General features: G+C 37.3%; 1 protein-coding gene across 5 annotated transcripts in view; it reads right to left on the bottom strand.

The window, feature by feature from the left end:
• The window catches only part of Phkb (phosphorylase kinase regulatory subunit beta), a 173,321-nt gene that overhangs the window by 130,014 nt on the left and 18,306 nt on the right, over positions 1 to 25,001 (bottom strand). For all 5 annotated transcript variants that reach the window (XM_051195043.1, XM_051195042.1, XM_051195046.1 and 2 more), the window contains 3 exons: positions 7,949 to 8,038; positions 6,184 to 6,322; positions 4,631 to 4,730 (listed from right to left, as the gene is read on the bottom strand). In XM_051195043.1, coding sequence (XP_051051000.1) covers positions 4,631 to 4,730; positions 6,184 to 6,322; positions 7,949 to 8,038 — 329 coding nt within the window. The remainder of the gene's footprint in view (positions 1 to 4,630; positions 4,731 to 6,183; positions 6,323 to 7,948; positions 8,039 to 25,001) is intronic.

Genomic DNA, 25,001 nt, shown 5'->3' with positions numbered 1-25,001 from the left:
AGTCACTTGCTCCCTGTGGCTTAGTTAGCTGGCTTTCTTATGGAACCCAGGGGCCCAGGGATGACCCCACCCAGAATGGGCTAAGTCCTCCACATCAGTCACTAATTGTGAAAATGCACCACAGACTTCCCTACAGTGGGGTCACTTTCTCAACTGCAGTTCCTCTTCCCAAATGATGCTAGCTTGGGGCAAGCTGACATAAAACTAGGCAGGACAAAGAGCAAAAGGAATGTTAGGAAGCAAAACATTAATAAATAATAGCCCAGACAAAATAATAACACACACAAAAAAGATATTGTTTCATATCCTACAAATCAAGGACAATGCCACATACTCCCTAACAAATGTAAAATATCTTTTAGTTAATGTTTCATCAAAAATGCCAGAAGGCATATTCCACACACACAGAGACTCACCGAAAGAAGATAAATTTAGACTTTCCAGATTCTGAATAGATTTCAGAAGAAAAAGAACATAAGGCTTGAGGCCAAACAGCATTATCACACAAATGTGTTTGCTTTAGTTGTAAGAAAAGGTGAAAAGATAATTTAAAGGCCTAGAAATGTTCTTGCCAACAAGCCTGACCCAGAATCATAGTGGAAAGTGAGAACTCACTTCTTTCACGTGTCTTCTGCCCTCTACACATGCACCATAATACACACACACACACACACACACACACACACACACGACACACGTTCACAGGCAGGTGAAAGCTCCACAGAAGAAGATGCTTGTTGCCAAGCAACCTGAATCTGTTCCTGAGACCCATTTGGTGGAAAACAAGAACTGACATCAGCAAGTTGCCTTCTGACCTCCACATATATGTTTCGGCACACACAAGTAATAACACAATATTCACCCTGCCATAGACTCATGAAGAAAATGACTCACCCAGACGGGAGAGAAGCAATAGGAGGTGTGATGCTTAGAGTATTTTTCTCCTAGTATTAACATTGTGGGGAAAAAAAACCTAGAAAGCTTTGTGCGGTCTTTTTGATGAATTACGTAGATCAGGTTGGCCTGTGGGAATATCTGTAGGGGATGGCCTTCATTTCTACCAATAGGAAGACTCAGCACATTGTGGGGAGCACCACAGTCTGGGAGGCAGGGGAGGGGGAGAGGATGGCTTGAATAGCACAATAATGGGGAAAAAGCTGTGTGGGAGCAGGCAAGCAAGGACGTGCTTATTCTTTATGCTGTTGACTATAGGTGGGATGTGACATGTTGGGTGACTTCCTGCCCTGACATTCCCAAAATGATGGATTATAATTGGAATTGACAGCCAAATAAACCTTTTTTTTTTTTTCTCTCAAATGGATTTTTGTCAGGATATTTTATCACAGAAATATATGTATATATACATACATACAAACATACATACAACCAAAATAACTCCCTTCATCAGAGCTGTTGTAGCTATCTGGAAGAGATCCTTAAAACCCAGCCTGTTACTGGGCATGGTAGTGCACACCTTTAATCTCATCACTTGGGTGGCAGAGACAGGCAGATCTCTATGAGTTCAAGGCCAGCCCAAACTATATAGTGAGTACCAGGACAACTAGGGCTACAAAAAAAAAAAAAAAAAAAAAAAAAAAAAAAAAGAAAGAAAGAAAGAAAAAAGAAAAAAAAAAGATTAGAAAGATGCATCCTGTTGATTTTCCTTCTAAGGTGGAGGTTAATCAACCCTCAACTGAGATAGATCTCTGTCTCTTAACCCTACATCTATGTGTATGTGGTCTGTGGCCTAGTATGTACAGTGGAAGGTTAACAGTTAACTGAAGAGGAGATTCCATCTTTGCTGCCCAGGGAAGTGATCTTACATGCTAACGTGACATTTTCTTTGGTGGTATGGCTGCTTTGAGTCATCTATGCTATATAAGTAACCCTTCATTCATGTAAGCAAGCATAAGAAACTCATAGGTTTGCCAAGTTGGATTTGATAAAACTCTACTTTGTTCTGTTGTTTATGCCCTTTCTGGGGAGTAAATGATTTCTCACATCTCTCCAACAAGAGTTCATACAACAAATGGTAACAGACATTACTCTAGGGATAACATCCAATCTCTGAATCAGCCCCTCACACCCCATTGGGATTACAGTAATAAATTCCACTTCCCTACAGCAAAAATAAATATGAGTCAAGAAAGCTTATGACAATAAAAATACTTGAAACCCTGATCAATATGTGGTACAGACAATGCTGTATAGGACTATTTATTCTCTGAGTCACCATCTGCCACTATCTTCGAGAGTTTAGCTTGCCAGATTACAAAAGATCATCCTAGTTGAGCTTGCTGACTGTTGACAGCCCATCACTTGAATAGGTACAATGAGAATCCTGGGATCACCACCAGAAAAGAGCTAAAATACATAGGCTAGAAAGCACTAGGGGGAGGTTCCATCTATGTAGCTATGGGTGGGTCACCATGCATTCTGGGTGAAGACCTTTCAGTGTAGCTGCTTTAAGGCCACATATACTCCTGCCCATAACCCCTCACCCATGCACTATAAATCATCCTAATAAACCCACTGACTCTCCAGAGTAAACTTCAGTGCAGTAGTTCAGGTTGTCATTAGCACTCTAGAGATATGTGGGCATTTTTTAATGTCTCCTGGAGGGAATTAATTTTAGCAAGATAAAAATTCAAAATGATCCAACTCACCATTTATTTTAATGGCCTACATTAATTATACCTATGGAAAGCAATATTAATTCTTTATAATTTGATGCATTTCAAATAGTTTAAGTTAAACTCAAGCTCTACTTAAAAGAAAACATAACTGTGATAACTACTTGATAAAAGTGAATAATATTTAGAAAGTGCCACTACCTATTGGCTAATCATGCCACAGAGAGGGGATGGGGGTTATCTGTCACCTTGTTTAGCATGCACATGAAATTCATGGCTCTTGCAATACTTCCTAAAGAGAAATGTTGACCTTATAAAGACCCCCAGCATTCATGAAGAGATACTTGGGAAATGAACAGTACAATTATACTTAAAAAAGTTAAACGTAATTACATCAAATTAATGAATGTCATACTAGTTTAATTCAGCAAGCCAAAGTACAACATGAATTTTCTTTTAGCATCCAAACAATCTTTGCAATGATTATCTGCAAAACCAGATCTTGGTAGACAAGAGATGCCTTTTGTTGGATGCCTCCCTTTCAGCTGGTATTAAGAACACTCTTTCTGCCAACTAATGGTTCTGTATTATTCTGTTGGCAAAATATAATATTTGTAAAAGTTATGACTTCAAAGATAGATCTTAGAAAGACCAGCAATCACATTTGAAATTTTTTTCAAGTAGATGTTAAAACAATATAGTCATATGAGCATGACATAGAAAACACGTCTGTGGTCAAGTGAAGAAGCTGGAAACACATGTGAAAGGTGCAGTCTAGTAGCAGAAGGGAAGCATTGATACTTTGAGGACCAGTTACCCACGTACTTTTTATACTCGATTTTATTCTCCTCATAGGAACTGTATGAAGTAGGTATTACTGGGATTCATATTTCACAGACAAAAGATCAACAAAAACAAAAGCATATGGGAGTCAACTTTTCTCAAATGACACAACTGGTAAGATTAGAAGCCAGTGTACTACCTTGACGACTGTCCTGAAAAGAGTTGGCACAGTAAGCCTGCATCCAACAACCTCAGAAAAAAAATGTTTAGAAGTGTTACCCTTAGCCCCTCTCCTAAGAGTGACTTGCTTGTCTAAAATTGATGTAGTTTAGGCCACACCACATTTTCTATTGGAAGTCTGAAATTTGGGTGTTGGGCAGAGGGTACCTACACTCATAAATCTTGAGGGGAAAAAAAAGAGCTCCAATGAGCTCCCTTGACATCTAACATGTGCTGCCCTGGGAAGCTGGTACCTTGTTTGTTACACACTACCAGGTGCCTCTTGCTTCAGCCATGCTCTGTCTCCTTTTGCTGTAATGAACCACAAACTATGACCTTGGTGCAACCTAGGAGACTCATTATACCTAATGTCATCTTAGGAACCCACAACACACTGAAGGATATATGTGGACATGGCCTTAGGAGTTAGGGACTCAACATAGTAGGTAAGTAAAGGGAACAGTGTATTATATTTGTCTAGAATTTCATAGTTTAGACAAATCATGCTAGGTGTATTGTTTCTTTCATTCCCATATAATATCATAAAGTTCTGTCTGCTAAATCTGTAATTCTTGGCCTCTTTGCATGCAGATGAATAAATTCCCCTTTGTCATGGCATTTCACACATCCAAAATGAATTTTGACCAGGATATTTTTAAATAATAAGTTGTTTGGAACTACTTGTATTTGTTAGCTTTCTGAGAATCTGGATCTTTATCATAGGGAAAAAAAAAAAAAAAAAAAAAAAAAAAACCAAATCCGGAACACAAATTCAAGTATAAACAATAATTTTCAATCATCTCTCACTGAAGGTACTACCTCAGTTTCAGGATTTCAAAGGCTTGGGCTGGGAAGGGAGAGGCTGTGTTAAACCCCATGAACTGTCCTGGGACAAGGCTTTATCTTTTCAATGTATATTCTTGAGAAGCTGCTACTGCAGTGCTGGTTAAATTAATCCTTTAAACGATACGAGAATTTCAGTTCACATGCTTTACCTTATCGGCCTGACGCATATAGCAGTAGAGAATCCCTCTCATACATTTTATAGCAGAGTGCTCCAGCTCATGGGTCCTTCCCTTGTCATCATCAATGCGCCTGGGTGAGAGAGATAACTCAGGAAACAAATTGGAATTGCATTTGAAAAGGGAGTAGAGCTTTTGATAATTAAGTATTTAACTACTGACTAATCCTGTGTTCTGGTAACATCTACTAATTCTGCTAGTAAAGTTTCATTTTCTCAGCAGATGTAGGAAAGCAATTAAAAAAAAAAAAAAAAAAACCTTACGGTAAAAATTGTGCAGTTTTTCCTTGCTTTATGGGGGTGAGTCAATTCTTTTTAAAAGGGAATCTTCTAAAATGATCTATATTCTAAATAAGCTAAAATTGAAAGCTTATTTCTACATTAGAAAAAAAAATCATCCACAATTATTTTAAATTCACTGTTACAAAAATGCAGACATGCTACCTCTTTATGATATGTAATTCTGGTTGCATTCAAAGAAGCAGAAATCAAGGTAGGCATAAGCATTCTTTGCTGTGCCCCAGGAAGCACATTAGTCTATAAAGAGGCCCTTGCCCAAACATGAATGCACCCAAGTGACACATATGTTATAATCTGGCAAGTTTCAGATTCTCAGGTTTTAGTTTAAAAATCAATTAATCATATTTTACTTCGCTTGCTTTAAAAAATAATTGCTAAAATCTTATCATTAAACTAGATTAAGATGTTCTTTCCGCCACCCCCAAAAAAGTCTTTTAATTATGAATGACCTTAAAGAGTAGAAGAAATAACCACTGCTCATTGTTTCACTTAAATATCTGCAGATCACTGCCACTTGACAAAAACTATCTATGCCGCCTTAAATACAGTATACTAAATTCTGTTTTTGTAACTCTCATATACGTAGGGGACTGAATGTCAGAAATGTAAATTCTTTACTATTGGCATATCATTGAGCCTATTTAATGTAGCCACTAAAGTAAGCATATCATGCATTTGTCTGTATCCTATTTCTTCCCTGATATCAAGCACAGATTGGTGGGCAGCAACACCCCCCCCCAATTCTGAATAGATAATGTGCCCAGAATGGAAGACCGAATTCTCTTCTGAGGTCTTTGGGAAAGGTTGCTATCTGACTTTAGGCCCTGTGTTACATATGCTCTTTTAAAATAATTTTCTGATCCTGTGTTGTTTCAAAACTTTCAAATGCACAAAAAATTTAAAAGAATACTACAATAAGTAAACCACTTAGTCTTTGCCTAGATTCACCAGCTATTAACATTAAATTACCTTGACTTGTATTTCATATCTAAGTATAAACTTTCTTCACTATTTGAAAGCTACAAACATCATTAGAAGTATCTGTAGGGGGAAAATAAAGGCCATTCTCCTACATAACCATGAACACCATTAATTATACTCAAGACACTTAAGAGTTGATACTGTATTATATAATATACAGTCCATACTCAAATTTATCAAAATTTGCTTTATAATGTTCTTTTAATGTCTTGATTCTATAATACTAGGAGAACAAACACAGCTCACCTGTATGCTAGAGCCAAAGCCCAGGCGCCCGCAGCACAGTACAGGCTCTCATGGACTTTGGACTTCTGATCTCCACCACATGTTTTAGTAGGAAAGAGACCTGTAGTTGGACTTTGATACATCAGCATTGTTGACTTAACTATAAAAAAAATTTTTAAAAAAGAAGAAGACAACGACAAAGAATTAATGTTTAATCCACCCTTCCTTGGTTTCTTCATCCTATCTTTTTTTTTTTTTTTTGAAAGTTTTATTGTTTCTAAAGTTAGCTTTAGCATAAAAATTTCACAGATGTTAAGCCACTTCATGTCACCCCAGCCAAGTGGAAATCCACACTGCATGAAGGTATCTTTATAGTTGAAGAAAGCACTCAACTAATTAGAGCATTAAAAGTTTGTAATTATGTTAGTTGATGTTACTAAATGATACAAACCTTATTAAAATAACATCAGACACGACACAAGGAAGAAAAGATTAACCAAAAAAGATTAACCAAAAAATATGGCTATAATATTTTTCTCAAAATCAATTAACTAAGAAAACTTAAAGCAAATGTATAATACATGATACCATTGGCTTCCTAAGTCATAACACCAGTTCTGGGTTAAGAAAACTAAATAATCCACAATTTAGGGAGGAAGAAGGAAGACCACAAAACAGGCCAGAGGCCTACATCTGACTGATGTACCAAAGACGTTAGTTTATTTACTGAACTGTACAGGCTAGGGATCTTTTTAAATTTCTAAAGTAAAATCTCATTTTTATGTAGCAAGGACAGCTGTGGACACAGCAAGGGTCTGAAATCAGTGCTTTCCTCTCTTCGACAGAGTCCCAAGCTAAGAAAACTGATACCCTACACGGCATTTTCATATTTCCTAAAGGAAACTTTTTTCTGTCTAAACAGTGTCCTGTATAAATAACACTGCTCTCCCCAAATATCTACATTGAGATATAACAACTTCTTTATTTTTCTATCTCTTTTCATTTAAAGAATATAATAGTACATATTAGTTACATATAATGGGTTCATTATGACATTTTGATGTATACAGACACTGTATTTTGGTCATATTCACTATTACCTTTTCTTAACTAGCCTCCTCTTACTTAATGTCTCCCTTGATCATTTAGTGATCCAATGAGTTTCATTAAAGCTGCTTACAAGAGTAAAGATTTGCTTACAGAAGCCTTAGCACCTTACCAGTGGATATATACTGGAGAAAATGTCTTTGTCTCCTATAGCAACCAAGTATAAATCCCATAAGGCCCCTCCACTCTATCACAGGGTGTTATTAGGTTAAATCTTACATATATCATTTAAGTTCAAGAATGCAACAGCTATATTGTGCTTGGAAGAAAGTTTTCATTCTACTCCCACAAAACTGCCTTTCTCTAGCTATGACATTAACAACACTTCATTGTTTTTGCTGTTGTTTGTTTATATTTTCTTAAGGTCTTATTATGCAGCTAGTTTGAAATTCACAATTTCCCTTTCTCCACCCTTGAATGCTGAGCTCAGGTTGGGCCATGACACTCGGTACTGTTTTCTCAGACTAAACAAATCTTTCCCAGAACACTGATTATCTTTCTTGTGGTAAAGAACTGGTCCCCACAGTGTAAAAGTAAATACTTGAATATATAGCTACTTTACCAATGAAACTACCCCAGCTCCAAATTATAGAATAATATCTCAATATAATATATGACATATAAATGTAGAATAGTGAGTACTAGTCATAGCTACTATGATTCCTCAGGTGGTGCTTACCAATTCTGTAATAATGATCCAATTTATCCCATAGAGTCTCATTATCAGGTCTTGGAAGATTAATGCTTTTAAGAGGTTCATAAACTGAGCCTAAAAGAAAAATGAAAACTCATGAAATTAAGTAATTTTCACCCAGATAAATGATGAAATTTTCTAAATAAATAATGATGCAATAACCAACAATATAATTCATTCCTGGTAAAATATTTCAGTAAGAAAAGAGCAGACAAGAGTCTTAACAAGCAGATAAGAGCCCTACATGCTGCCCTGCCCTCTAAGAAACCATTCCACCCAACAATGTGGTGCGTGCACCAACCAGGCCTAGCAACTGCATACCTTTAACACTCGCAGAGTGATTAGAAGCCCAGTGATTTCTAACAATGAGAAATAGATCTTGCTAAAGGTTCTTAAGTCTAAACCACATTACTTATCCTAATACTTAGTGCACAATATCTGTGGAATGATCATACTTCAAAAGCATCAAGCAATAAAGATAAGGATCACACATCCCAAAGCTATTCAGCTATGTTTCAGTAGTGCACACACCCCAGAGACATCCATTCTATACATACCCATCTATGTTTCAGGGGTTCACACACCCCAGAGCCATCCACTCTATATTCAGCTATGTTTCATACTAGCATTTTTAAAATTCCTGTTCTCTTGTATTACTATCTTAAATATAAGCAAAACTCACTAATGTTTCTCAGTAATGGAAACTATTCCAAGGCATCAGAAGAGCATGCTGCTCAAAAGCTACAGAATCACAATAATCATGATTATTTGCCACAAAGTGAGTACAGAAAATTGGGCACTTGACTGTGCACTTTCTCAGCTACTATGTGAAAGGAAGACACCCAAACCATCAGCCATCAGACTAAGTACTATCTCCATTCTTGCTAAAAGCACTCAGAAATCATAACATCTCAGTCATAATTAACTCATCTCTAGATTCACATAATACACACCACACAGTTTTTTAAAAAAAGTACAAAAATTAACTTACCATTTACTAAGGTTAGATGAATCATGTTGACATACATTAAAAGTCTATTTTTAAATAAGAATAAGTAGTTTATGATCATAAAATTACTATGTCCAATATGTTAATTTAAAGTCAGACTAGAGCTGAGAGATGTCTCAGCAGGTAAGGATGCTTGCCATTAAGCTTAACCTGAGTTTGATCTATGGAATGGGGAAAGGAAAAACTTATTGGTTGTCCTCTGACCTCCACAGGGGGCAGTATGCATGCCTGCCACTCCTCTCAAGCAAATAGAAATTTGAAAAATATGCTCCAAGATAAGATATTTTCGAAAGGGTCTTAATAATGATACCAAGTGGCATAGCACCATCATAAAGAATGGAGACCTTTGCAAACATACACTCATCATCAGAACAACTGTCCTCAGCTATAGAGGAAGCAAAAGCCTAGTTCTGTCCACTGCCACAGCTGAACATAAATGCAAATGTAAGGAAAGCTTGTCAGTTGGGAAAGAACAATGAGTCCACTGCTAATTAAAAGGTATTAAAATTTGGGGAAACTATGCATTCCCAGTGAAGTTCATCTTCTAAGAGAGAAACAGCAGATGCAAAGGATCACAGCTTTTTAAGCATGAATGAGGAGCCTAAAGACTGTGTTGCTTAGGGAAAAAAGACAATGAGCAAATAATATTTTTGTTTTTATGTATATAATCTCTACTAGTAAAGATAATGTTACATTACATGTAACTATTGGGGAAGAAGTCTCAGCTGGTAAAGTAGTGGCCACATAAACATGAGGACCTGGCATGGAATCCTCAAGAAGCCAGGTAAAAAGATGGGTGTGGCAGTGTGTGCAACAGTGCAGGCTTGGTGGTGACAGGCAGATCCTCAGAGCTGACCGCCAGCCATTCTAGCTAAATCCATGATCTCCAACTCCAATGAGGAATCAGTCTCAAAAATTAAGGTCAAGAGTGACAAAGAAGACATCTGGAGTCAACCTCTGGCCTTCACATGCACATGTGTACACTACACAATGAATACACACAAATACATACAAAACATACAGACCCACACAAAGATGAACATGGACTTCCATTGCAATTAGGTAATGGATGTAAGTGCATATGGGTAGATGATGAATATGCAAAATTGAACCCAGTGGCAGGTGACTTAAAAGATAATAATCATTAATCATGGTTTCAGACTAAAATATCAGTTTTTAAATGCTATTGCACTCACTACTTACTGTTACATAATTTTTCTTTAACAAAAAAAGCACCAATGAAGGGGATGTTTACTTTTTATTTTCATGTGAACAAACTGGAAGAATTATTTTAAAATTACATACTTAGTAAAAGGTAAAACATGTACAAACACAAGGTCCTCAGTTCAATTCCTAGGACGGTGGAGGGAGAAAGAGAGACATGGGAAAGGAAAGAGGAAAAGAGAGAGGAAGAGGACAGAAGGGAGTAAGATAAGGGAGGGAAAAGAGAAAGATGGAAGGAAAGAAAGCCTGTTCAGAACAAAACAGAAAAGCATAAAAGGCAAATCATCTTATTTATAAAACTTACTTATTGATTTATAAGATTTCCTTCCAGGCTTAATAAAGGATCTCTGTGTAAACAGGTGTTTGGGTGTGGTTTGTGTTTAATCTGGAGTTCCGAGGGGGAACCACGACTGTTTGGAAGCCTCCTTCAGACACTGGAGTTTTATAGAGATTTAGAGGTTTGAGAAAGACTGAATGTTTTAGGGAGGCCTGAACTTTGAATATTTTAAAGAGATTGGACTTTTAAGGTGTTTGAATTTTTAAAGACCGTGGAACTTTTAAAAGTTCGAATGTTCTATTTGTCATATTAACATGTCATCTTGAAGACAAATGAGAAAAACATTCTAGCTGAAGAGTGATGCATTTGTGTCTCAAGATGACAAGGGGTCAATTGTGTTGGTTAGATTTATGTCAAGTTGACACATGCTGGAGTCATTTATAAAGAGGAAACCTCAATTGAGAAAAATGACTCCAAAGATTGGCCTGCAAACAAGTCTATGGTGATTTCCTTATTTATGATTGATGTGGGAGAACCCAGCCCACTGTGAGTGATGCAAGTCTGGGCTGGTGGTCCTCGTCACTATAAAAGCAGGGTAAGCAAGCTACAAGGAGCAAGCCACTAAGCAGTGCTCCTCCAAGGCTCCTTCTTCAGCTCCTGCCTCCAGGGTCTTGACCTGCTTGAGTTCTGTTATGAGTTTTTTTTTTTTTTTTTTTCCCAGCTACTCTGGTCCCACTGCCGCACCAGCTCCAAATAACACAGAGACACTGTATTAATATATAATTCTGTTGGCCAGTTACTAGTTTCTTATGGGCTAGCTCTGTCTTAAATATTAACCCATTTCTATTAATCTAAGTACTTACAGGTGGTCTTATCTTACCAGAGAGAGGGGCTGGTGTTCTTCTCGCTCCATTCTCCATCTTGGAACTCCTCCCTACTACTTCCTCTCTCCTCCTAGACTCCTAGTCCTGCCTATCTTGCTTTCCTATTGACCAACAGTGCTTTATTCATTAACCAATAAGAGAAACATATTTATAGAATGACATCTCCCATTAGAGTTCCTGCCCTAATTTCTCAGTGAAGGACTGTTACCTCAAAGTGTAAGATGAAATAAAGCCTTTCTCATCAAGCAGCTTTTAGTGATGTTTTCTCACAGCAATAGAAGCTCCTATTAAGGCACCCCATGATCTTAAAAATACCTTGATAAGACTGACGACCATTTTCATGACCACAATTATGTTGCATCTTTCTTAACCAGAAAAATAATGCAAGGATGTATGACACTAAAGAGTGCCAAAACTCATAAGAGATTGGGCTGGGTCCTACAGAAACAGCTGATTGAACAAGTGGGAGCTCACGGACCCTGGTCTGACAGCTGGGGAACCAACATAGGACCCCCTATGGGGTGACATGGGTGTCAGCTAGGAAGCCTGGGCAATCTATAGGGCCTCTGGTAGTGAAACCAGTATTTATCCCTAGTGCAGGAACAGACTTTGGGAGCCCATTCCCCATGGAAGGATACTCTCTTAGCCTATATACATGAGGGAGGACCTAGGCCCTGTCCCAAATGACATGACAGACTTTGATGACCCCTCATGGAAGGCCTCACCTTCCCTGGGGAGTAAATGGGGGGTGGGATGAGGGGTCCATGGGGGACAGGGAGGACAGGAGGGAGAGGGAACTAGGATTGATATATAAAATAAGATTGTCTCTAATTTAAATAATATTTATATATAAAAAAAGAGTGCCAAAAATCTGAAGTCAAAGTAATCAGTAATATTATTTCATTTTATTTTATTTATTTTGAAAGGGGGTTTCACCCAACAACCACAGTGTAGTTCACAAGTGCCTGTAACTCTGGCACCAGGGATATCTGAAGACTCTCCGCAGGTATCTGCATGCACACTCAAATGCATATACACACATAATTAGGGATAAGATATATATTTCAAAATAAACATATGAAAGAAGGCAGTTGGCAGAGTACTGGAAACCCTTCAGATATGGACTCTATACAAGAGCTCTTTGGGCTATACAAACATGGGATAAGTGGGTGCTATATAAATGACTTTTAGCTTCCTGAGTCTTTAGCCCAGTGCTTTTCAGCATGTGCATTCCCCCAGCTTCCTAATAAACTGCCCCTACTTCTATTAACTTAGTATGTATCCCTGTGCAATTCTTTGTCCTGGATTACAACAATCTGCAAACGTCAATGGATACCCTCCAAATTCTGAAATTTGCCTATAAAATTTGTCTATAAAAGAGGTAGGCACAAAATTCCTTTAAATGTTCCAGCCCTTCCTTAAACAAGGGAATGTAATACACAACTAATTCCCCACTTAGAACCTGCAAATAGACCCCTGCAGGAACTGGGGGTGGGGACAGCATAGAGCACCTCTCCCATTCTCACTGTTCTACCTGAAGCTTCTGTGGCTGGGATTGGGAGTATTCATGGACTCTCTCCCCTGCTTACAGAGCATTAGCTGAATTTATATTGGAGCAAAAAGTGCACACACTGGTAATGGTTGCTAGTCCCAGACTTAAGATTGGGAGACAGCTGCCATTTAGGATCTACATTTAGTCTGTGAGCAATACAAGTCTCAACCTGGGCTTTTAGGCCACGGCTGTAATATGCCAGTGCCCCCAAAGAGCTGTCATGACAAGGAAAGATGGCAATGCCCAAGCCATTGTGTAATTCTGTTGGGGCCCCAAAGCACCACCATATTACTAGTATTTCCCACATCACACGCATTTGTTTGTGCCCAATCTTCCTTCCAGTTTCCCAGACACCTGACAGGATGGACTGCAATCACAGAATCAGATGTAGCTCCAATGTTAGCTGCCATTGCAAGTTCAACTCTGTTGCCCATAGGGTCTTAATGCTCACTGTCTTCTAGTTAACTTTGGTCCATTGTTTACTATCACTATGATTTATTTACTTCATTATAGGCCCATTGTTCTCAGCTCCTCCCTTTCCATTTGCTGAAAGCTATTTGCAAGGGTACAGAAATAATTCCCTGGAGGAAGGGAGGAAGGAAGGAAAAGAAAAAGAAAAAGAAAAAGAAAAAAAAAATGTTCCTTGAGCATTAGGTCCAAAGGGAAAACCTCAACTGTTTGAGCTTTTCACCTGAATGGTAACTTGATACAACAAAAGACTCAGACATTCATAAAAGGGAATAACTCCTCTGAGCCTAACAGCATAACAGTACAGTGAAACAAATAATGAATGAACATTATAGACCTCCCAATGAAAGAGCTTAATCCCACAAAAGTAAAACATATAACTTCACAGATGCTCAGAGCAGGGAACTTAGTCCTAGGCCAGAGACAAGGCAGACTGTTTGTTGAAACCTCTGCAATGGAAGACTAAGCCTAGACCAACATTTCTGATGCTTCTGGGTCCATGCTCAGATGTGCTCAGTGTTTGGAGCTCTATTAAATGTTTCATGAACCCTTAAAATTCTACTTATTTATATAGAATAACATTCAAAGGAATCATTAAAGCATTGTTAAACTATGAAGCTTTACACAGGATACGCGGGCTTTGGTAATGATTTCCTTCCAAAAGAGGTTCTGAAAGAGATAATTCTAAGTCTCTTTTTAAAATCAAAGATAACCGGATAATTACATAAAACACTTTTGTTTTATGTAAAACGATTTCTACGCTACACAGGAGAGAGGCCCGGTGTTGATGCGGGATGTCCTTCTGTATATATGTTTCTCTTATTGGTATGATGAATAAAACACTGGTTAGCCAATAAAGGCAGGAAGATAGGTGGGGCGAGAACAGGAGGAGGATGCTGGGGAGAGGCAGAGAGGTGCCTTGAGGAGATGACAAGTAGAGACAGGGAGGATAGGACTCACGAGGTGTTCTCTGGTAAGATAAAGCCATATAGAAATACATAGATTAGTTATGGGTTAATAATTCAGACAGAGCTAGCCAATAAGAAGGCATAGTCATTGGCCAACAGTTTAATAATTAATATATGTCTCTGTGTGCTTATTTGGGGCTGGAGGGTAGTGGGACCTGGCAGGACAGAAACTCCAGCTACACAGTGTCACACTCAAGTGTGACAACTTGAGTCTGCATGTTCAGAAACGAGATAAATACACAGTGCCATCTGTGGTCTCTGTGCTCCTACTGAGAGACACCAGGCAGAAACAGGAAAATTCCTCGCAGCTCAGGGGCCAGTCAAGAGACCCCACTTCAAAGAATAAGGCCGGGAATAGTGACTGAGGGTATCACCTCCAATCACACTCATAGCTTGGCACATATTCACATGTGCATGCGTGGTTGTACACAGAGACACCCACACACATAAAGGCCAAATACCTCTAAGTAACATACATTAAAATCCTCTTGTCAGGCGAATTACTATGGATTTCTTCTATAGGAATTTTCTTAATATATTAAATGTTACATGTGATATATTTAATAAAGCCATGATGTGTACTAAATGATAGCTATGTTTGGAAAAAATTAAATTCTGTAAAATTTTGCATTCACAGTGAAAATAAAAGGAAATAGGATTCCAATAAATAGTGGTGTTCTATGTTTTTACTCTAGATGTAACAAAAAATAACTATATTATTAAATTTCAAAATACTAATAGCTAATATCTTAACTTGAATTCACAATCCAGAACAATAAAATGTTTGAAATTAGAAAAATTCAAAAATTGTAACGATATATAGTAAGATGTTCTACATGTAGCTTGACCCTACCTATAGCAAACTAAGATTAAAAACTAAGTATGTAATGTCTCTAACTACATGTGCACATACAGGTACTGAATGTGTCTAGAAAGACACCAATAAATGGTTAAAAGACCATCACCAAAAAGACTAGTATACTTTTACTCCCTAAAGTTCAGATTATCTAAATACTAGGTAAAAAGGTATTTATTTAACACTTGTATAATTTTTTAAATGGAAAAATGAAACTTGAATGCCTAACCAAAACACAGAGAGTTCATACAAACAATGCAGTCTTAGTCTTGGCAGAGCTATGAGGATGATACCAAAAGGAGACACAAGGAGTATTAAATGATGGTCTAAGTTTGAACACAGGGCTCTCTGAAGACAAACCAGATTAGTTCTCTTGTCCTTATAGCACATTCTTATGAAAGAACCTTTAACTGAGAAGTCTGATCCCTAATCTTTAACTTCATTTTCTGCTATAAACAGCAGACTGTCCCATACTATTTGTGTATGTGTATGCTCTTGGCTATTAACTGAAAATCACTTAAACTCGCATGTTTGTAAGGCTCAAGCTTGGTGAGAAACTTTTGAAAACAAACTAACAAAACACAAACTAGCAAATAAACAATGTGATTGTATAAGAAGGAAGTCAAATTTGCTAATACAAAGATGTGAAGAGGCTGTGTGACATTCACATTTCATTCTTAATAAAAAGTTACAAAGTTTTTTCAGTGCCCTTTAGAGAAGGAGCAAGGCCCATAAAATCCATTGAAGAGAATAAATACAGCTGGAGTTTCATGTGAAACTCAAGAATACCAATCATTCAGTTAGTGACTCAATTTTCTCTTTGCATTTATAGTCAAGTACTAGAGTATCTTGCCAAAAAGATTTGTGATATCATGTAATTTCTGCAAAGTTGGAGCTGATTCAAAAAAGTTTAATATTCCTAATATCTTTAAAAAATATTTTTACATATTTTAGGATATAAGTGTGTTTGCCACATTTACATTTGTGCAATTCACATACATTCCTGGTAAAGTGGGTGTTGGATCCCCTGGAACTGGTGTTACAGGTGTTTGTGAGCCAGCATGTGGGTACTGGGAACCTTACAAGTGTAACATCCTAAACGTGTTCCTGATGACTTACATTCACTGCAGTCCTTCTGGGGCCCATACAGTCTGGCACACAGTGGTACTCAATAAATCCTTAGTAAGCAAATGAAATCTTAGTCCTCTGGTGTCTTCACTTTGCAGGCTACTTCGAATCAGATGTAATAAATGAGGTAGGGCAGACAAACTTAAGTGTGACTCAGGTAACCACCACATAGCCTTGGCCACAGAGTAACTCAACTTGCTCAGTTATGGTCTACAAATATTTTCTTCTTCTGATGACAGGTGTGAATGAAAACAAGAACGAATGATTAAAAGTTACCTGAGCAACCAACAGACTATGGTACTAGCCTTTTAACTGGATTGTTCTGAAAGGTACAGCAAAACCTGAGCATAGATGATTTCTCAAGAAAAATCTAGGACCACTATTTCACACTTAAAATTTATATTCCAAATATCTAAGATTTAAATTATGCTCCTATTCCAGCATTAACTGAATTATATACAAGGGAAAACCATACCACCACACTCTGTCTTCACAAGTAAGATTCAATATGCCTCTTGCTATCATACTAGTATATATGATATAAAATAATTACCATTAATTAAACATTTTCCGCAATTACTTTATAAAACAGGAATAAATAGAAGTTTTGAATGTTAAATAAAATTACAATAAGCAACAAATTGTTAAAAGAGCTTCATTTGCAACATTATTTACTGACCATAAATAAATATATTCTTAATCAAATTAAGGCTAGAAATACTTCTAAATGAGAGCATGGAATTTGCAAGTGCATTGTAAAAGTTCTGCTATGACAAATTATATATATATATATATATATATATATATATATATATATATATTACATTTAAATGGAGGAACAATTTATTTGAGTTCAAAGTTTCATTTGGGCCTGTTACATTGGACCTGCAGTGACACACTATAACACAGTAGAACATATGACAGAGGAAGCCTGCCCATACCACAGTGAGGAGGATGCAGAGAGGAAGACAACAGCATTTCATTATCACTTTCAAGGGCGCATTCATTCATCTTCTTCCTGGTAGCAAGCCAGGCATGGTGGCCCATGCATTTAGTCTAAGCATTTGGGAGGCAGAGACAGATCTCTGTGAGTTCAAGGCCAACCAGGTCTACACAGTGAGTTCCATGACAGCCAGGGCTATATAAAGAGACCCTGTCTCAAAAGAAATAACTTCTTCCTGGTAGACCCTACCTCCCAAAGATTCTACAACCTCCCAAAAGCACCAGAGACTAGTGACCAAGCTTTTAACATATGGGCCTTTGGAGGACATTGCAGATGTCAACTATAACACCAGGTAATGAATGAATGCTAGTCAACTTTTTCCCCATCAAAAATATTTGAGAACATTATCTATATCAGGACAGAGATGGTATTGATCATTCCTAAACTATTTGTGTATCATCCTTACACAAGCAAGTTGCTGAAGATCAATGAAGAGGAACTGACTTTTTCAAAGAACAGTCGTCAATGGATCAAACTTCCCTGTGTGCAATCCAAGATACATCTTTTAGGAGCCAGTTTTCACCCTTAAGTGAATTAATCAAACCTAAAGTTGAGTAGGGTAAAGCAGATGTCACCTAACCCATATCTAACATTGGTCCCCAGAAAATGAATAAAATCATAGAGAAAGACTGTCTTAAATACCTGAGACAATAAAAGGGTTTCAAAATAGGAAATTGAGCTATAATCACTACTAAACCATCTTGCAACTTCAGGATCTGAAATATCTCTGAACAAGACCTTCTTATCTGAAAAGTGGGGGAAATTGTGTAATGGCTATGAAACTGAAATATTTTTAGTTCAGCATAAGCCATAAAAAACAACAATTTTCTTCACTTGCCCATCATGAACTTTCTTATATTCTTGGGCAGTTAGGAACAAATTGAGCACAAAATGGGAAATCAAAGAATTGCTGATCTATAAAGTAGTTAATACAAAATTTTTATCAATATTAGGATGGATGTTCACATAGTAGTTTCTAAATTTGCAAGTTAAATTATCAGTGATTTTTTTTAAGAAACAGGAAAGGATAGTTGGGTGAAACAAATATGGCAATAAAGCAGCCTCGTTTTCTAACAAGCAAGGTAGTACCTATGTGCAAGCTTGTGAAAAAGCATACTAACTGCTTCCAGTAACCATTACACCTAGAAAAGGAAACAGGACCCACTAACATTGCTCCCATGCCATACACAGGGATGTTAGGTTGTTTCCATTTCCTCCAATTATGAACAAAGGAGCTATGAACATGGATGAACAGGTAGGTATCTCTGTAGAAGGTTGTATAGTCAGTCCTTTGGGTATATACCCAAAAGTGGTATAGCTGGATCTTAAGACAAATCTACCCCTAGCTTTCTAAGGAACTACCACACTGATCCATAGTGGCTGTACAAGCTTGCATTCCCACCCGCAATGGATGAGTGCTCCCCTTACCCAACATCCTTGCCAGCATGAGCTTGTTTTATTGGTCTTAGCCATTCTGACTAAGATGAAATCTCAAAGTACTTTTGATTTACATTTTCCTGATGACTAAGGATGCTAAACATTTCTCCAAGTGTTTTTCTACCATTTGTGTTTCATCTTTTGAGAACTCTTTATTTCTTTACTGCATTTTAAAATTAGGTTACTTGGTTGCAGGGAACCATGGAGATGGCCTGGTCTAGCTTTCTTGAGAGGCATGCATCATAGGTTTTTCAGGTTAGATTCCATGGCTCCTGGGGCACACTGTGCCTTCCAGTTCCCTAGAGACAGATGCACTCCCTCAGGCAGTGAAGCGTTCAGGGCGCTTTATGTTTCTTTGTATGTTCCCTTAGTAGTTAAGGAAGCATGAAGGTTTGACAGGACAATTGTTCTTAGACATTAATCTTGTGCACCTTGCATAGCTTGCAAATGTCAGTGTATCTTGGCAACTACAACTGTATTAATCCTGCAATTGCCATTATATTTCATTTCTGATAAAGGTATAAAAACTCCGATTGCTCTCAATAAAATTACCACAGATTAAAGTTTTGTTGTGGACCCTCCAACTGGCCTGGTTTCATTCCTCATGGCCACATCAGGTATCCTTGACCAACCTAGTAAGTAAACACAGGCACTTACATTTGGGTTTGTTTGTTGTTGGGGGGGGGTTTGTTTGCTTGTTTTAGTTCTTTATATATTTTAGATACTAACTCCATATCATATGTGCAACAGGTAAAGATGGCTTTCCATTCATTAGGCTGTTGTTTGTATAAATCATGTCATCCTATGCCATAAAGAAGTTTTTCAGTTTCATGAAGTACCATTTACTAACTGTTAAGTCTTACTGTCTGTGGTATTGATTGATGTTCTATTTAGAAAATCTTCACCTGTGTCAGGAGGGAATAAGGAATAGTTTCCTGCAAGGGGGTTCTCTGACCTCTATGCCATGGTGCACACATATGTATGCTTGCAACACAGGAATACACATACACACATAATAACTAAATTATTAAAATATAAGGAGATAGAAATAACAATAATCTGATTTAAATAGTATAAAATACACATATCAAATTATCATACTATACTCTACTAAATATATAAATTAAGACTTTTAAAGAAAGTTATTAAAATATAAATTAGAAAGGGTTTAACCCCCTTGTTTTATAGAATAAATCCACCTGTTACTCAAAAATGTAGAGCTAATGAAGGGCAGACACAATACCAGAAACAAGATCTTCAGGTTGTCTATTCATGAGTTTGATATAGTTTTTAAACTGTTTATTATTTAGACTCTTTGTACTGGACAAGGATTTTATTCTATCAATATCCTGAGAGCACCATGCTTATCAATATTAAGTACACTAGACAGAGTACAAGACAATTAAAATTTTATTCAAAATGCTAAAAAAAATAGTCAAAGAATAATATAATAATAGCACTATTATCAGTGGCTTCCGAGACAAAGGCAAAACCACATGTGGCCATTAGCAGCCCAAGGAGTTCACTTACTCCTCCAGGAAAAATGGATTGTTCACTATGGAAAAGAATTTCATAGCAAGCCAGTAGGAAGCAAAGTTAGAGCCTACTAAAAATTTTACATAGATTTTAGGCACAGAGGTTAATGGAAAGAGAGAAAAGGTTTAAGACACACTTAAGTGCATACGGACTTCTAAGAGGCAAGTTGCTAGTACAAAGTTTTACAATGAGCATATATAGATTTTTGGTGGTTCCACATGACATCTATAAAAATTTTTAAGAACCCCTACGACCTGATTTAAAAACACACACACACACACACACACACTGCTCATCCAGGCAGTGATGGTGCATGTTTTTAATCCCAGCACTCAGGAGGCAGGTGGATTAAGGCCAGCCTGTCTACAAAGCTACAGTGAGAAACCCTGTCTTGAAAAAAGAAGAAAAGAAACCAAAAACATCCACATTGCTCAAATAATATATTTTTAAAATAAACTTTAAAGATTAAGAAGTTACTAGGGTATTGCCAAAATTGATGGAGAGCGGTGTCAAAACTCATCATTCTGGGCTGAGGGTAGCACAAATGGCTTTGGGAATCTGAGAAGAGTATTACAGCTGAAAGGTCATAAGTCATTCTGGACCCAAGTGCACACAGATGGCCTTCAGAATCTGAGATCACCGCTAACCCTTAAAGGTCATAAGGCATCTGGCCCTGGGCAAGCACATGGAGCTCTCAGAAGACAGTTACTGTGCACAATGTTCCTCCCTGGCGTGTTTGAAGCTTCTTAGCTCTGTGATTCCATTAATAGGACAGTCAAGCTGTCATCCAGGGTGAAGGGCTCCTTTTTGGTCCCATGTCCCCTTAATTTTCCATCTTTTTTATTCAGCCTTTATTACCATCAGTATCATGAAATAACTAACATTACTTGAGCATTTACCACAAATAAAGTCTGCATTAAGAGCTTTTCAATTTAGATTTCATTTAATCCTCTTATAATCCTAATAAGTAGATACTATTACTTCCATTTTTAAAGACTAAAAGTGAAGGTTTTGTGAAATTTTCAAAGTCACACTGCTAGCAGGTGGAGCACCTACAACTTAAACACAGAAACATGGCTTATTTCTCTGTTTCCAGTACAGAGTCATCACTTCAGGCTTCTGTAAGAGTCTTACTTGTAATTATAGAAACAATCGATTCACAGTGTAAGAAACTGTTCTTTTTTCTTCTTCTCCTTTTCCTTCTCCTTCTCCTTCTTCTTCTGTCAAAGATAGCTAGCCTGCTAAGGGCCAACATTTCCTAAACTTCTCCATCCTTTGTGATTCTCGTATATATGCCTGCTGGCAACCCAGAACATCCTGGCACTTCACCATCAGACCCTTCCCCTTCAGGCCAATAGAAATCAACCAGCTGTGTCAGGTTGTGAAGCTAAGCTCCCATTAGTGAAGAGAGACACAGTTACCACTTGAATCAGAATAAAAACTAAATACACATTTCCCCCGGGTATGCTTGCTCCCTGGTTTGGATCAAAGGGCACCTGATTTCAAGGAAACACTGCTCTTACAACAGTTATCCCCCAAATAGTAAAAGATGCTCTAAAACAATTCTGATATTTACTATTGTACTTTTTCAACTTCAGCCATGAAAGCAAAAAATAGATTGTTCTGGGTATTTTATCCAGTTATTTAGTTCATCTTATTTCTATTTGGGGAAAAATTAAGACAACTGCAATGCACAAAAATAAAAGACCTGCCTTTCAGAAGTTAAATACAAAAGTATTCTTTCTAAACAGATTTGAGGAAGTCTGCCATGAAAACACAGTTCTTCTCTAGTGAAGTATTTAGCATTATGCTTAAGGCTTTTCCAGAACCAGATTTCATGCAATAGCATATTTGGAGATGGGGTAAAATGGAGCTATCCAGATCACAAGATTTAGGGTGCTATTTTTCCCCACTTCACTTAAAAGTATTATTTCATTTTTTTTCCACTAACAAATTCCTTATGTTTAAATGTCATGTTTAAATTCCTTGTTCTTTGAAGGAAGTCTGCCCTATGATAGACAAGGCCTATCACATAGTTTGGTCCTCTTTATGAATAAAAACACCACTAGTGACTTAAGTTCTGATAACAATGTTAGTAACTAATCTAAGAGACTTCTACTTTCCCTTTTAGGGAAACAAAACCAAACACACATGACTATTTAATGTTTTAAGCAAGGGGTAAAAGTCATAAGAGTCATATAGTTTGGCCTAGGAGCGCAGTCACTGCATTAACTTTTTACTTTTCAATCTTTGGGAGGGCCTTTGTATGTATGATATCTGTGGGTAGCTGAGTTTTCATGAATGCACCTGCATGTATGCCAGGACATGTATGGGAGGCCAGAGATGGACATCAGAGGTGTCTTCCTCAATGAACATGGACTTCATGAATTCAGCTAAGATAGCTAGCTAGTGAGCTCCAAGGCTCCAGTTGTATCCTTTTGATCTGCATTGGGTTACAGAGGCACACCACTGACTTCAGCTTTTATGTGGATATTGGGTAGACAGACTTAGGTCCTTATGTAAGTAAAGCACACACTTTACCAACTGACCTATGCTCTAGCCTCCTACATTTCTTTTTTTTATATCTAACTTTTGGACCTTTTTGAGCATTAATCACTAGCAGGAAAAATTTGCTTTTACTTAGCATACATTTCCCTACTCAAAAACTAAAAGGAAATAAATCCAACAAATACAAAATGTAAATGATTAGGCAACACAGCAAGAAAGCTCGTTTTGTAGAAAAATCACTTCAACTTTTCAGCATGCTTCATTAACTCATTTAACTTTCATTTCTATTCAACTTGAGACTCCCTTGCATCATAACCGATGCCAGCCAATATTGATTTAAAAAGTGGAATAGATCTATATGCCCTAACCCTGAAGGATTTCACAGCCTAGGAAAGAAAACATGTAAGTTGTTAGACATCTAACAGCAATGCAGTGATAACAAAAATAAAACACTCATGTGAAAACAGTCATGGAAACCAGTAGAAATCGAAAGCCAGGATAGCGAGGTGTTATCAAGAAACACAGAAGACAAGAAATCATGGTGGCACCAAACTTAGACAGGAAGGCTACCTAATATACAAGGAACCTCCTAAAATGGGCAGATAAGTCGGAGAAAATATGGGAAAGAGACTGGGAAGGCATCCAGAAGTCCAAGGCAGGAAGATGCTAAGCAGCAGCTTCCACATCTACATGTTGATAGCTAACAGAGAGCCAGTGGGGGCGAATGCACCACATTTTATAGAGAAGCCTGCTGGCACTAAAAGAAGACAAGAAAAACTGAGTCCAAGGTATAAAGGTCCATTTCTAGTCAAAATAATCTTGAACTAAGACAGTGACATCAGACATGCAAAAGAAAGAAAAAAAATATTTAAAAATATATTTAAAAGGTAATGTTTCTTACAAAAAGGAAAACAAGGAAGTTGTATGTTAGATCTGGATGATAGGGGCAATGCATTTTTTCTATGTTACCATAAAATAAGAACAGGATAGACGACTTGTACAATTCCAAACCTTAAATAGCTTTTTATTCTTTTAAATTATACTAATTAACCTTACACTAGAATTTGTCTAATTTTGTAGTCATTCTATATACAACTATTATCAAAGCTGAAAATTAGAATCAGGTAGGTAATTTATCGGGCTTCAATATATATTTTGGTGAAAATAAAATTATGTAACCAAAGAATATTATCTGAACAGATAAGAAAAAGAGATTGAAAACTTCCATAACAAGACTCCACAAAGCAAACTAGGAAAATAAGTTCAAACTTTAAATATCTTAACTAATGCTTAACAAGAAAAAATATTTCCTGTCAATGAACCACTTAAAAGAAATTTAATACAAATGAAAGTTAAAATCCTTAACATTTTAAAATTAACATACTTAAACAAGCCATGTTTAAAAAGACCAGATTTGAATTTAAAAACTCTTGTGAAAGCAATAACAATAGATGATCTCTGTACTGGTTTTATGTGTCAACTTGTCACAAGCTAGTCATCAGAGAAGAAGGAGCCGGAGTTCAGAAAATGTCTCCTTGAGATCTAGCTGTAAGGCATCTTCTTGATTAGTGATCAATGCAGGAGGGCCCACCCCATGGTGGGTGCTGCCATCCCTGGGCTGCTGGCCCTGGTTTCTCTAAGAAAGCAGACTGAGCAAGCCAGAAAACAGCTCCCCCCCCCATGGCCCCTGCATCAGCTCCTGCCTTCAGGATCCTGCCCTGTGAAAGTTCCTGTCTGGCCTTCCTTCAAAAATGAAAAGCAATGTGGAAGTGTAAGTCTAATAACCCTTTCCTCCCCAACTAGTTTTTTGGTCATGATGCTTCATCACAGCAATAGAAACCCTAAGACAATCTCTATCAATACTTAACAGACTACCAAGTAAAATTATATTTAAGTAGAATTTTTTTAAAAATTCAAAGTAAGATACGTTTTAAAGAACTATAAGAAAGCATGAATGTTTACAGGTTTAAGAGAAATGTCAGCCTACAAGGCATGCATATGTTTCCTATAGTCAGTCAGCCTTGTAATACACAGATTTTCTTTAGATCCTGAGCATTCTTACAATGGTTCTCCAGATGAGGCCAAACAAAATCTATAGCCCCTAGCTGGCTGAAATTCAACAGTGTTACTTAGCACTCTTAGAATCATCTAGCAACAGAATGCTCAGTTGCTCACACATTACTTTTTT

This window comes from Phodopus roborovskii, unplaced genomic scaffold (genome assembly GCF_943737965.1).
Source record: "Phodopus roborovskii unplaced genomic scaffold, PHOROB, whole genome shotgun sequence".
Lineage (NCBI taxonomy): Eukaryota > Metazoa > Chordata > Mammalia > Rodentia > Cricetidae > Phodopus > Phodopus roborovskii.
Note: the sequence above shows the minus strand (reverse complement) of the source record. Positions and strands in the feature narration are given on the sequence as shown.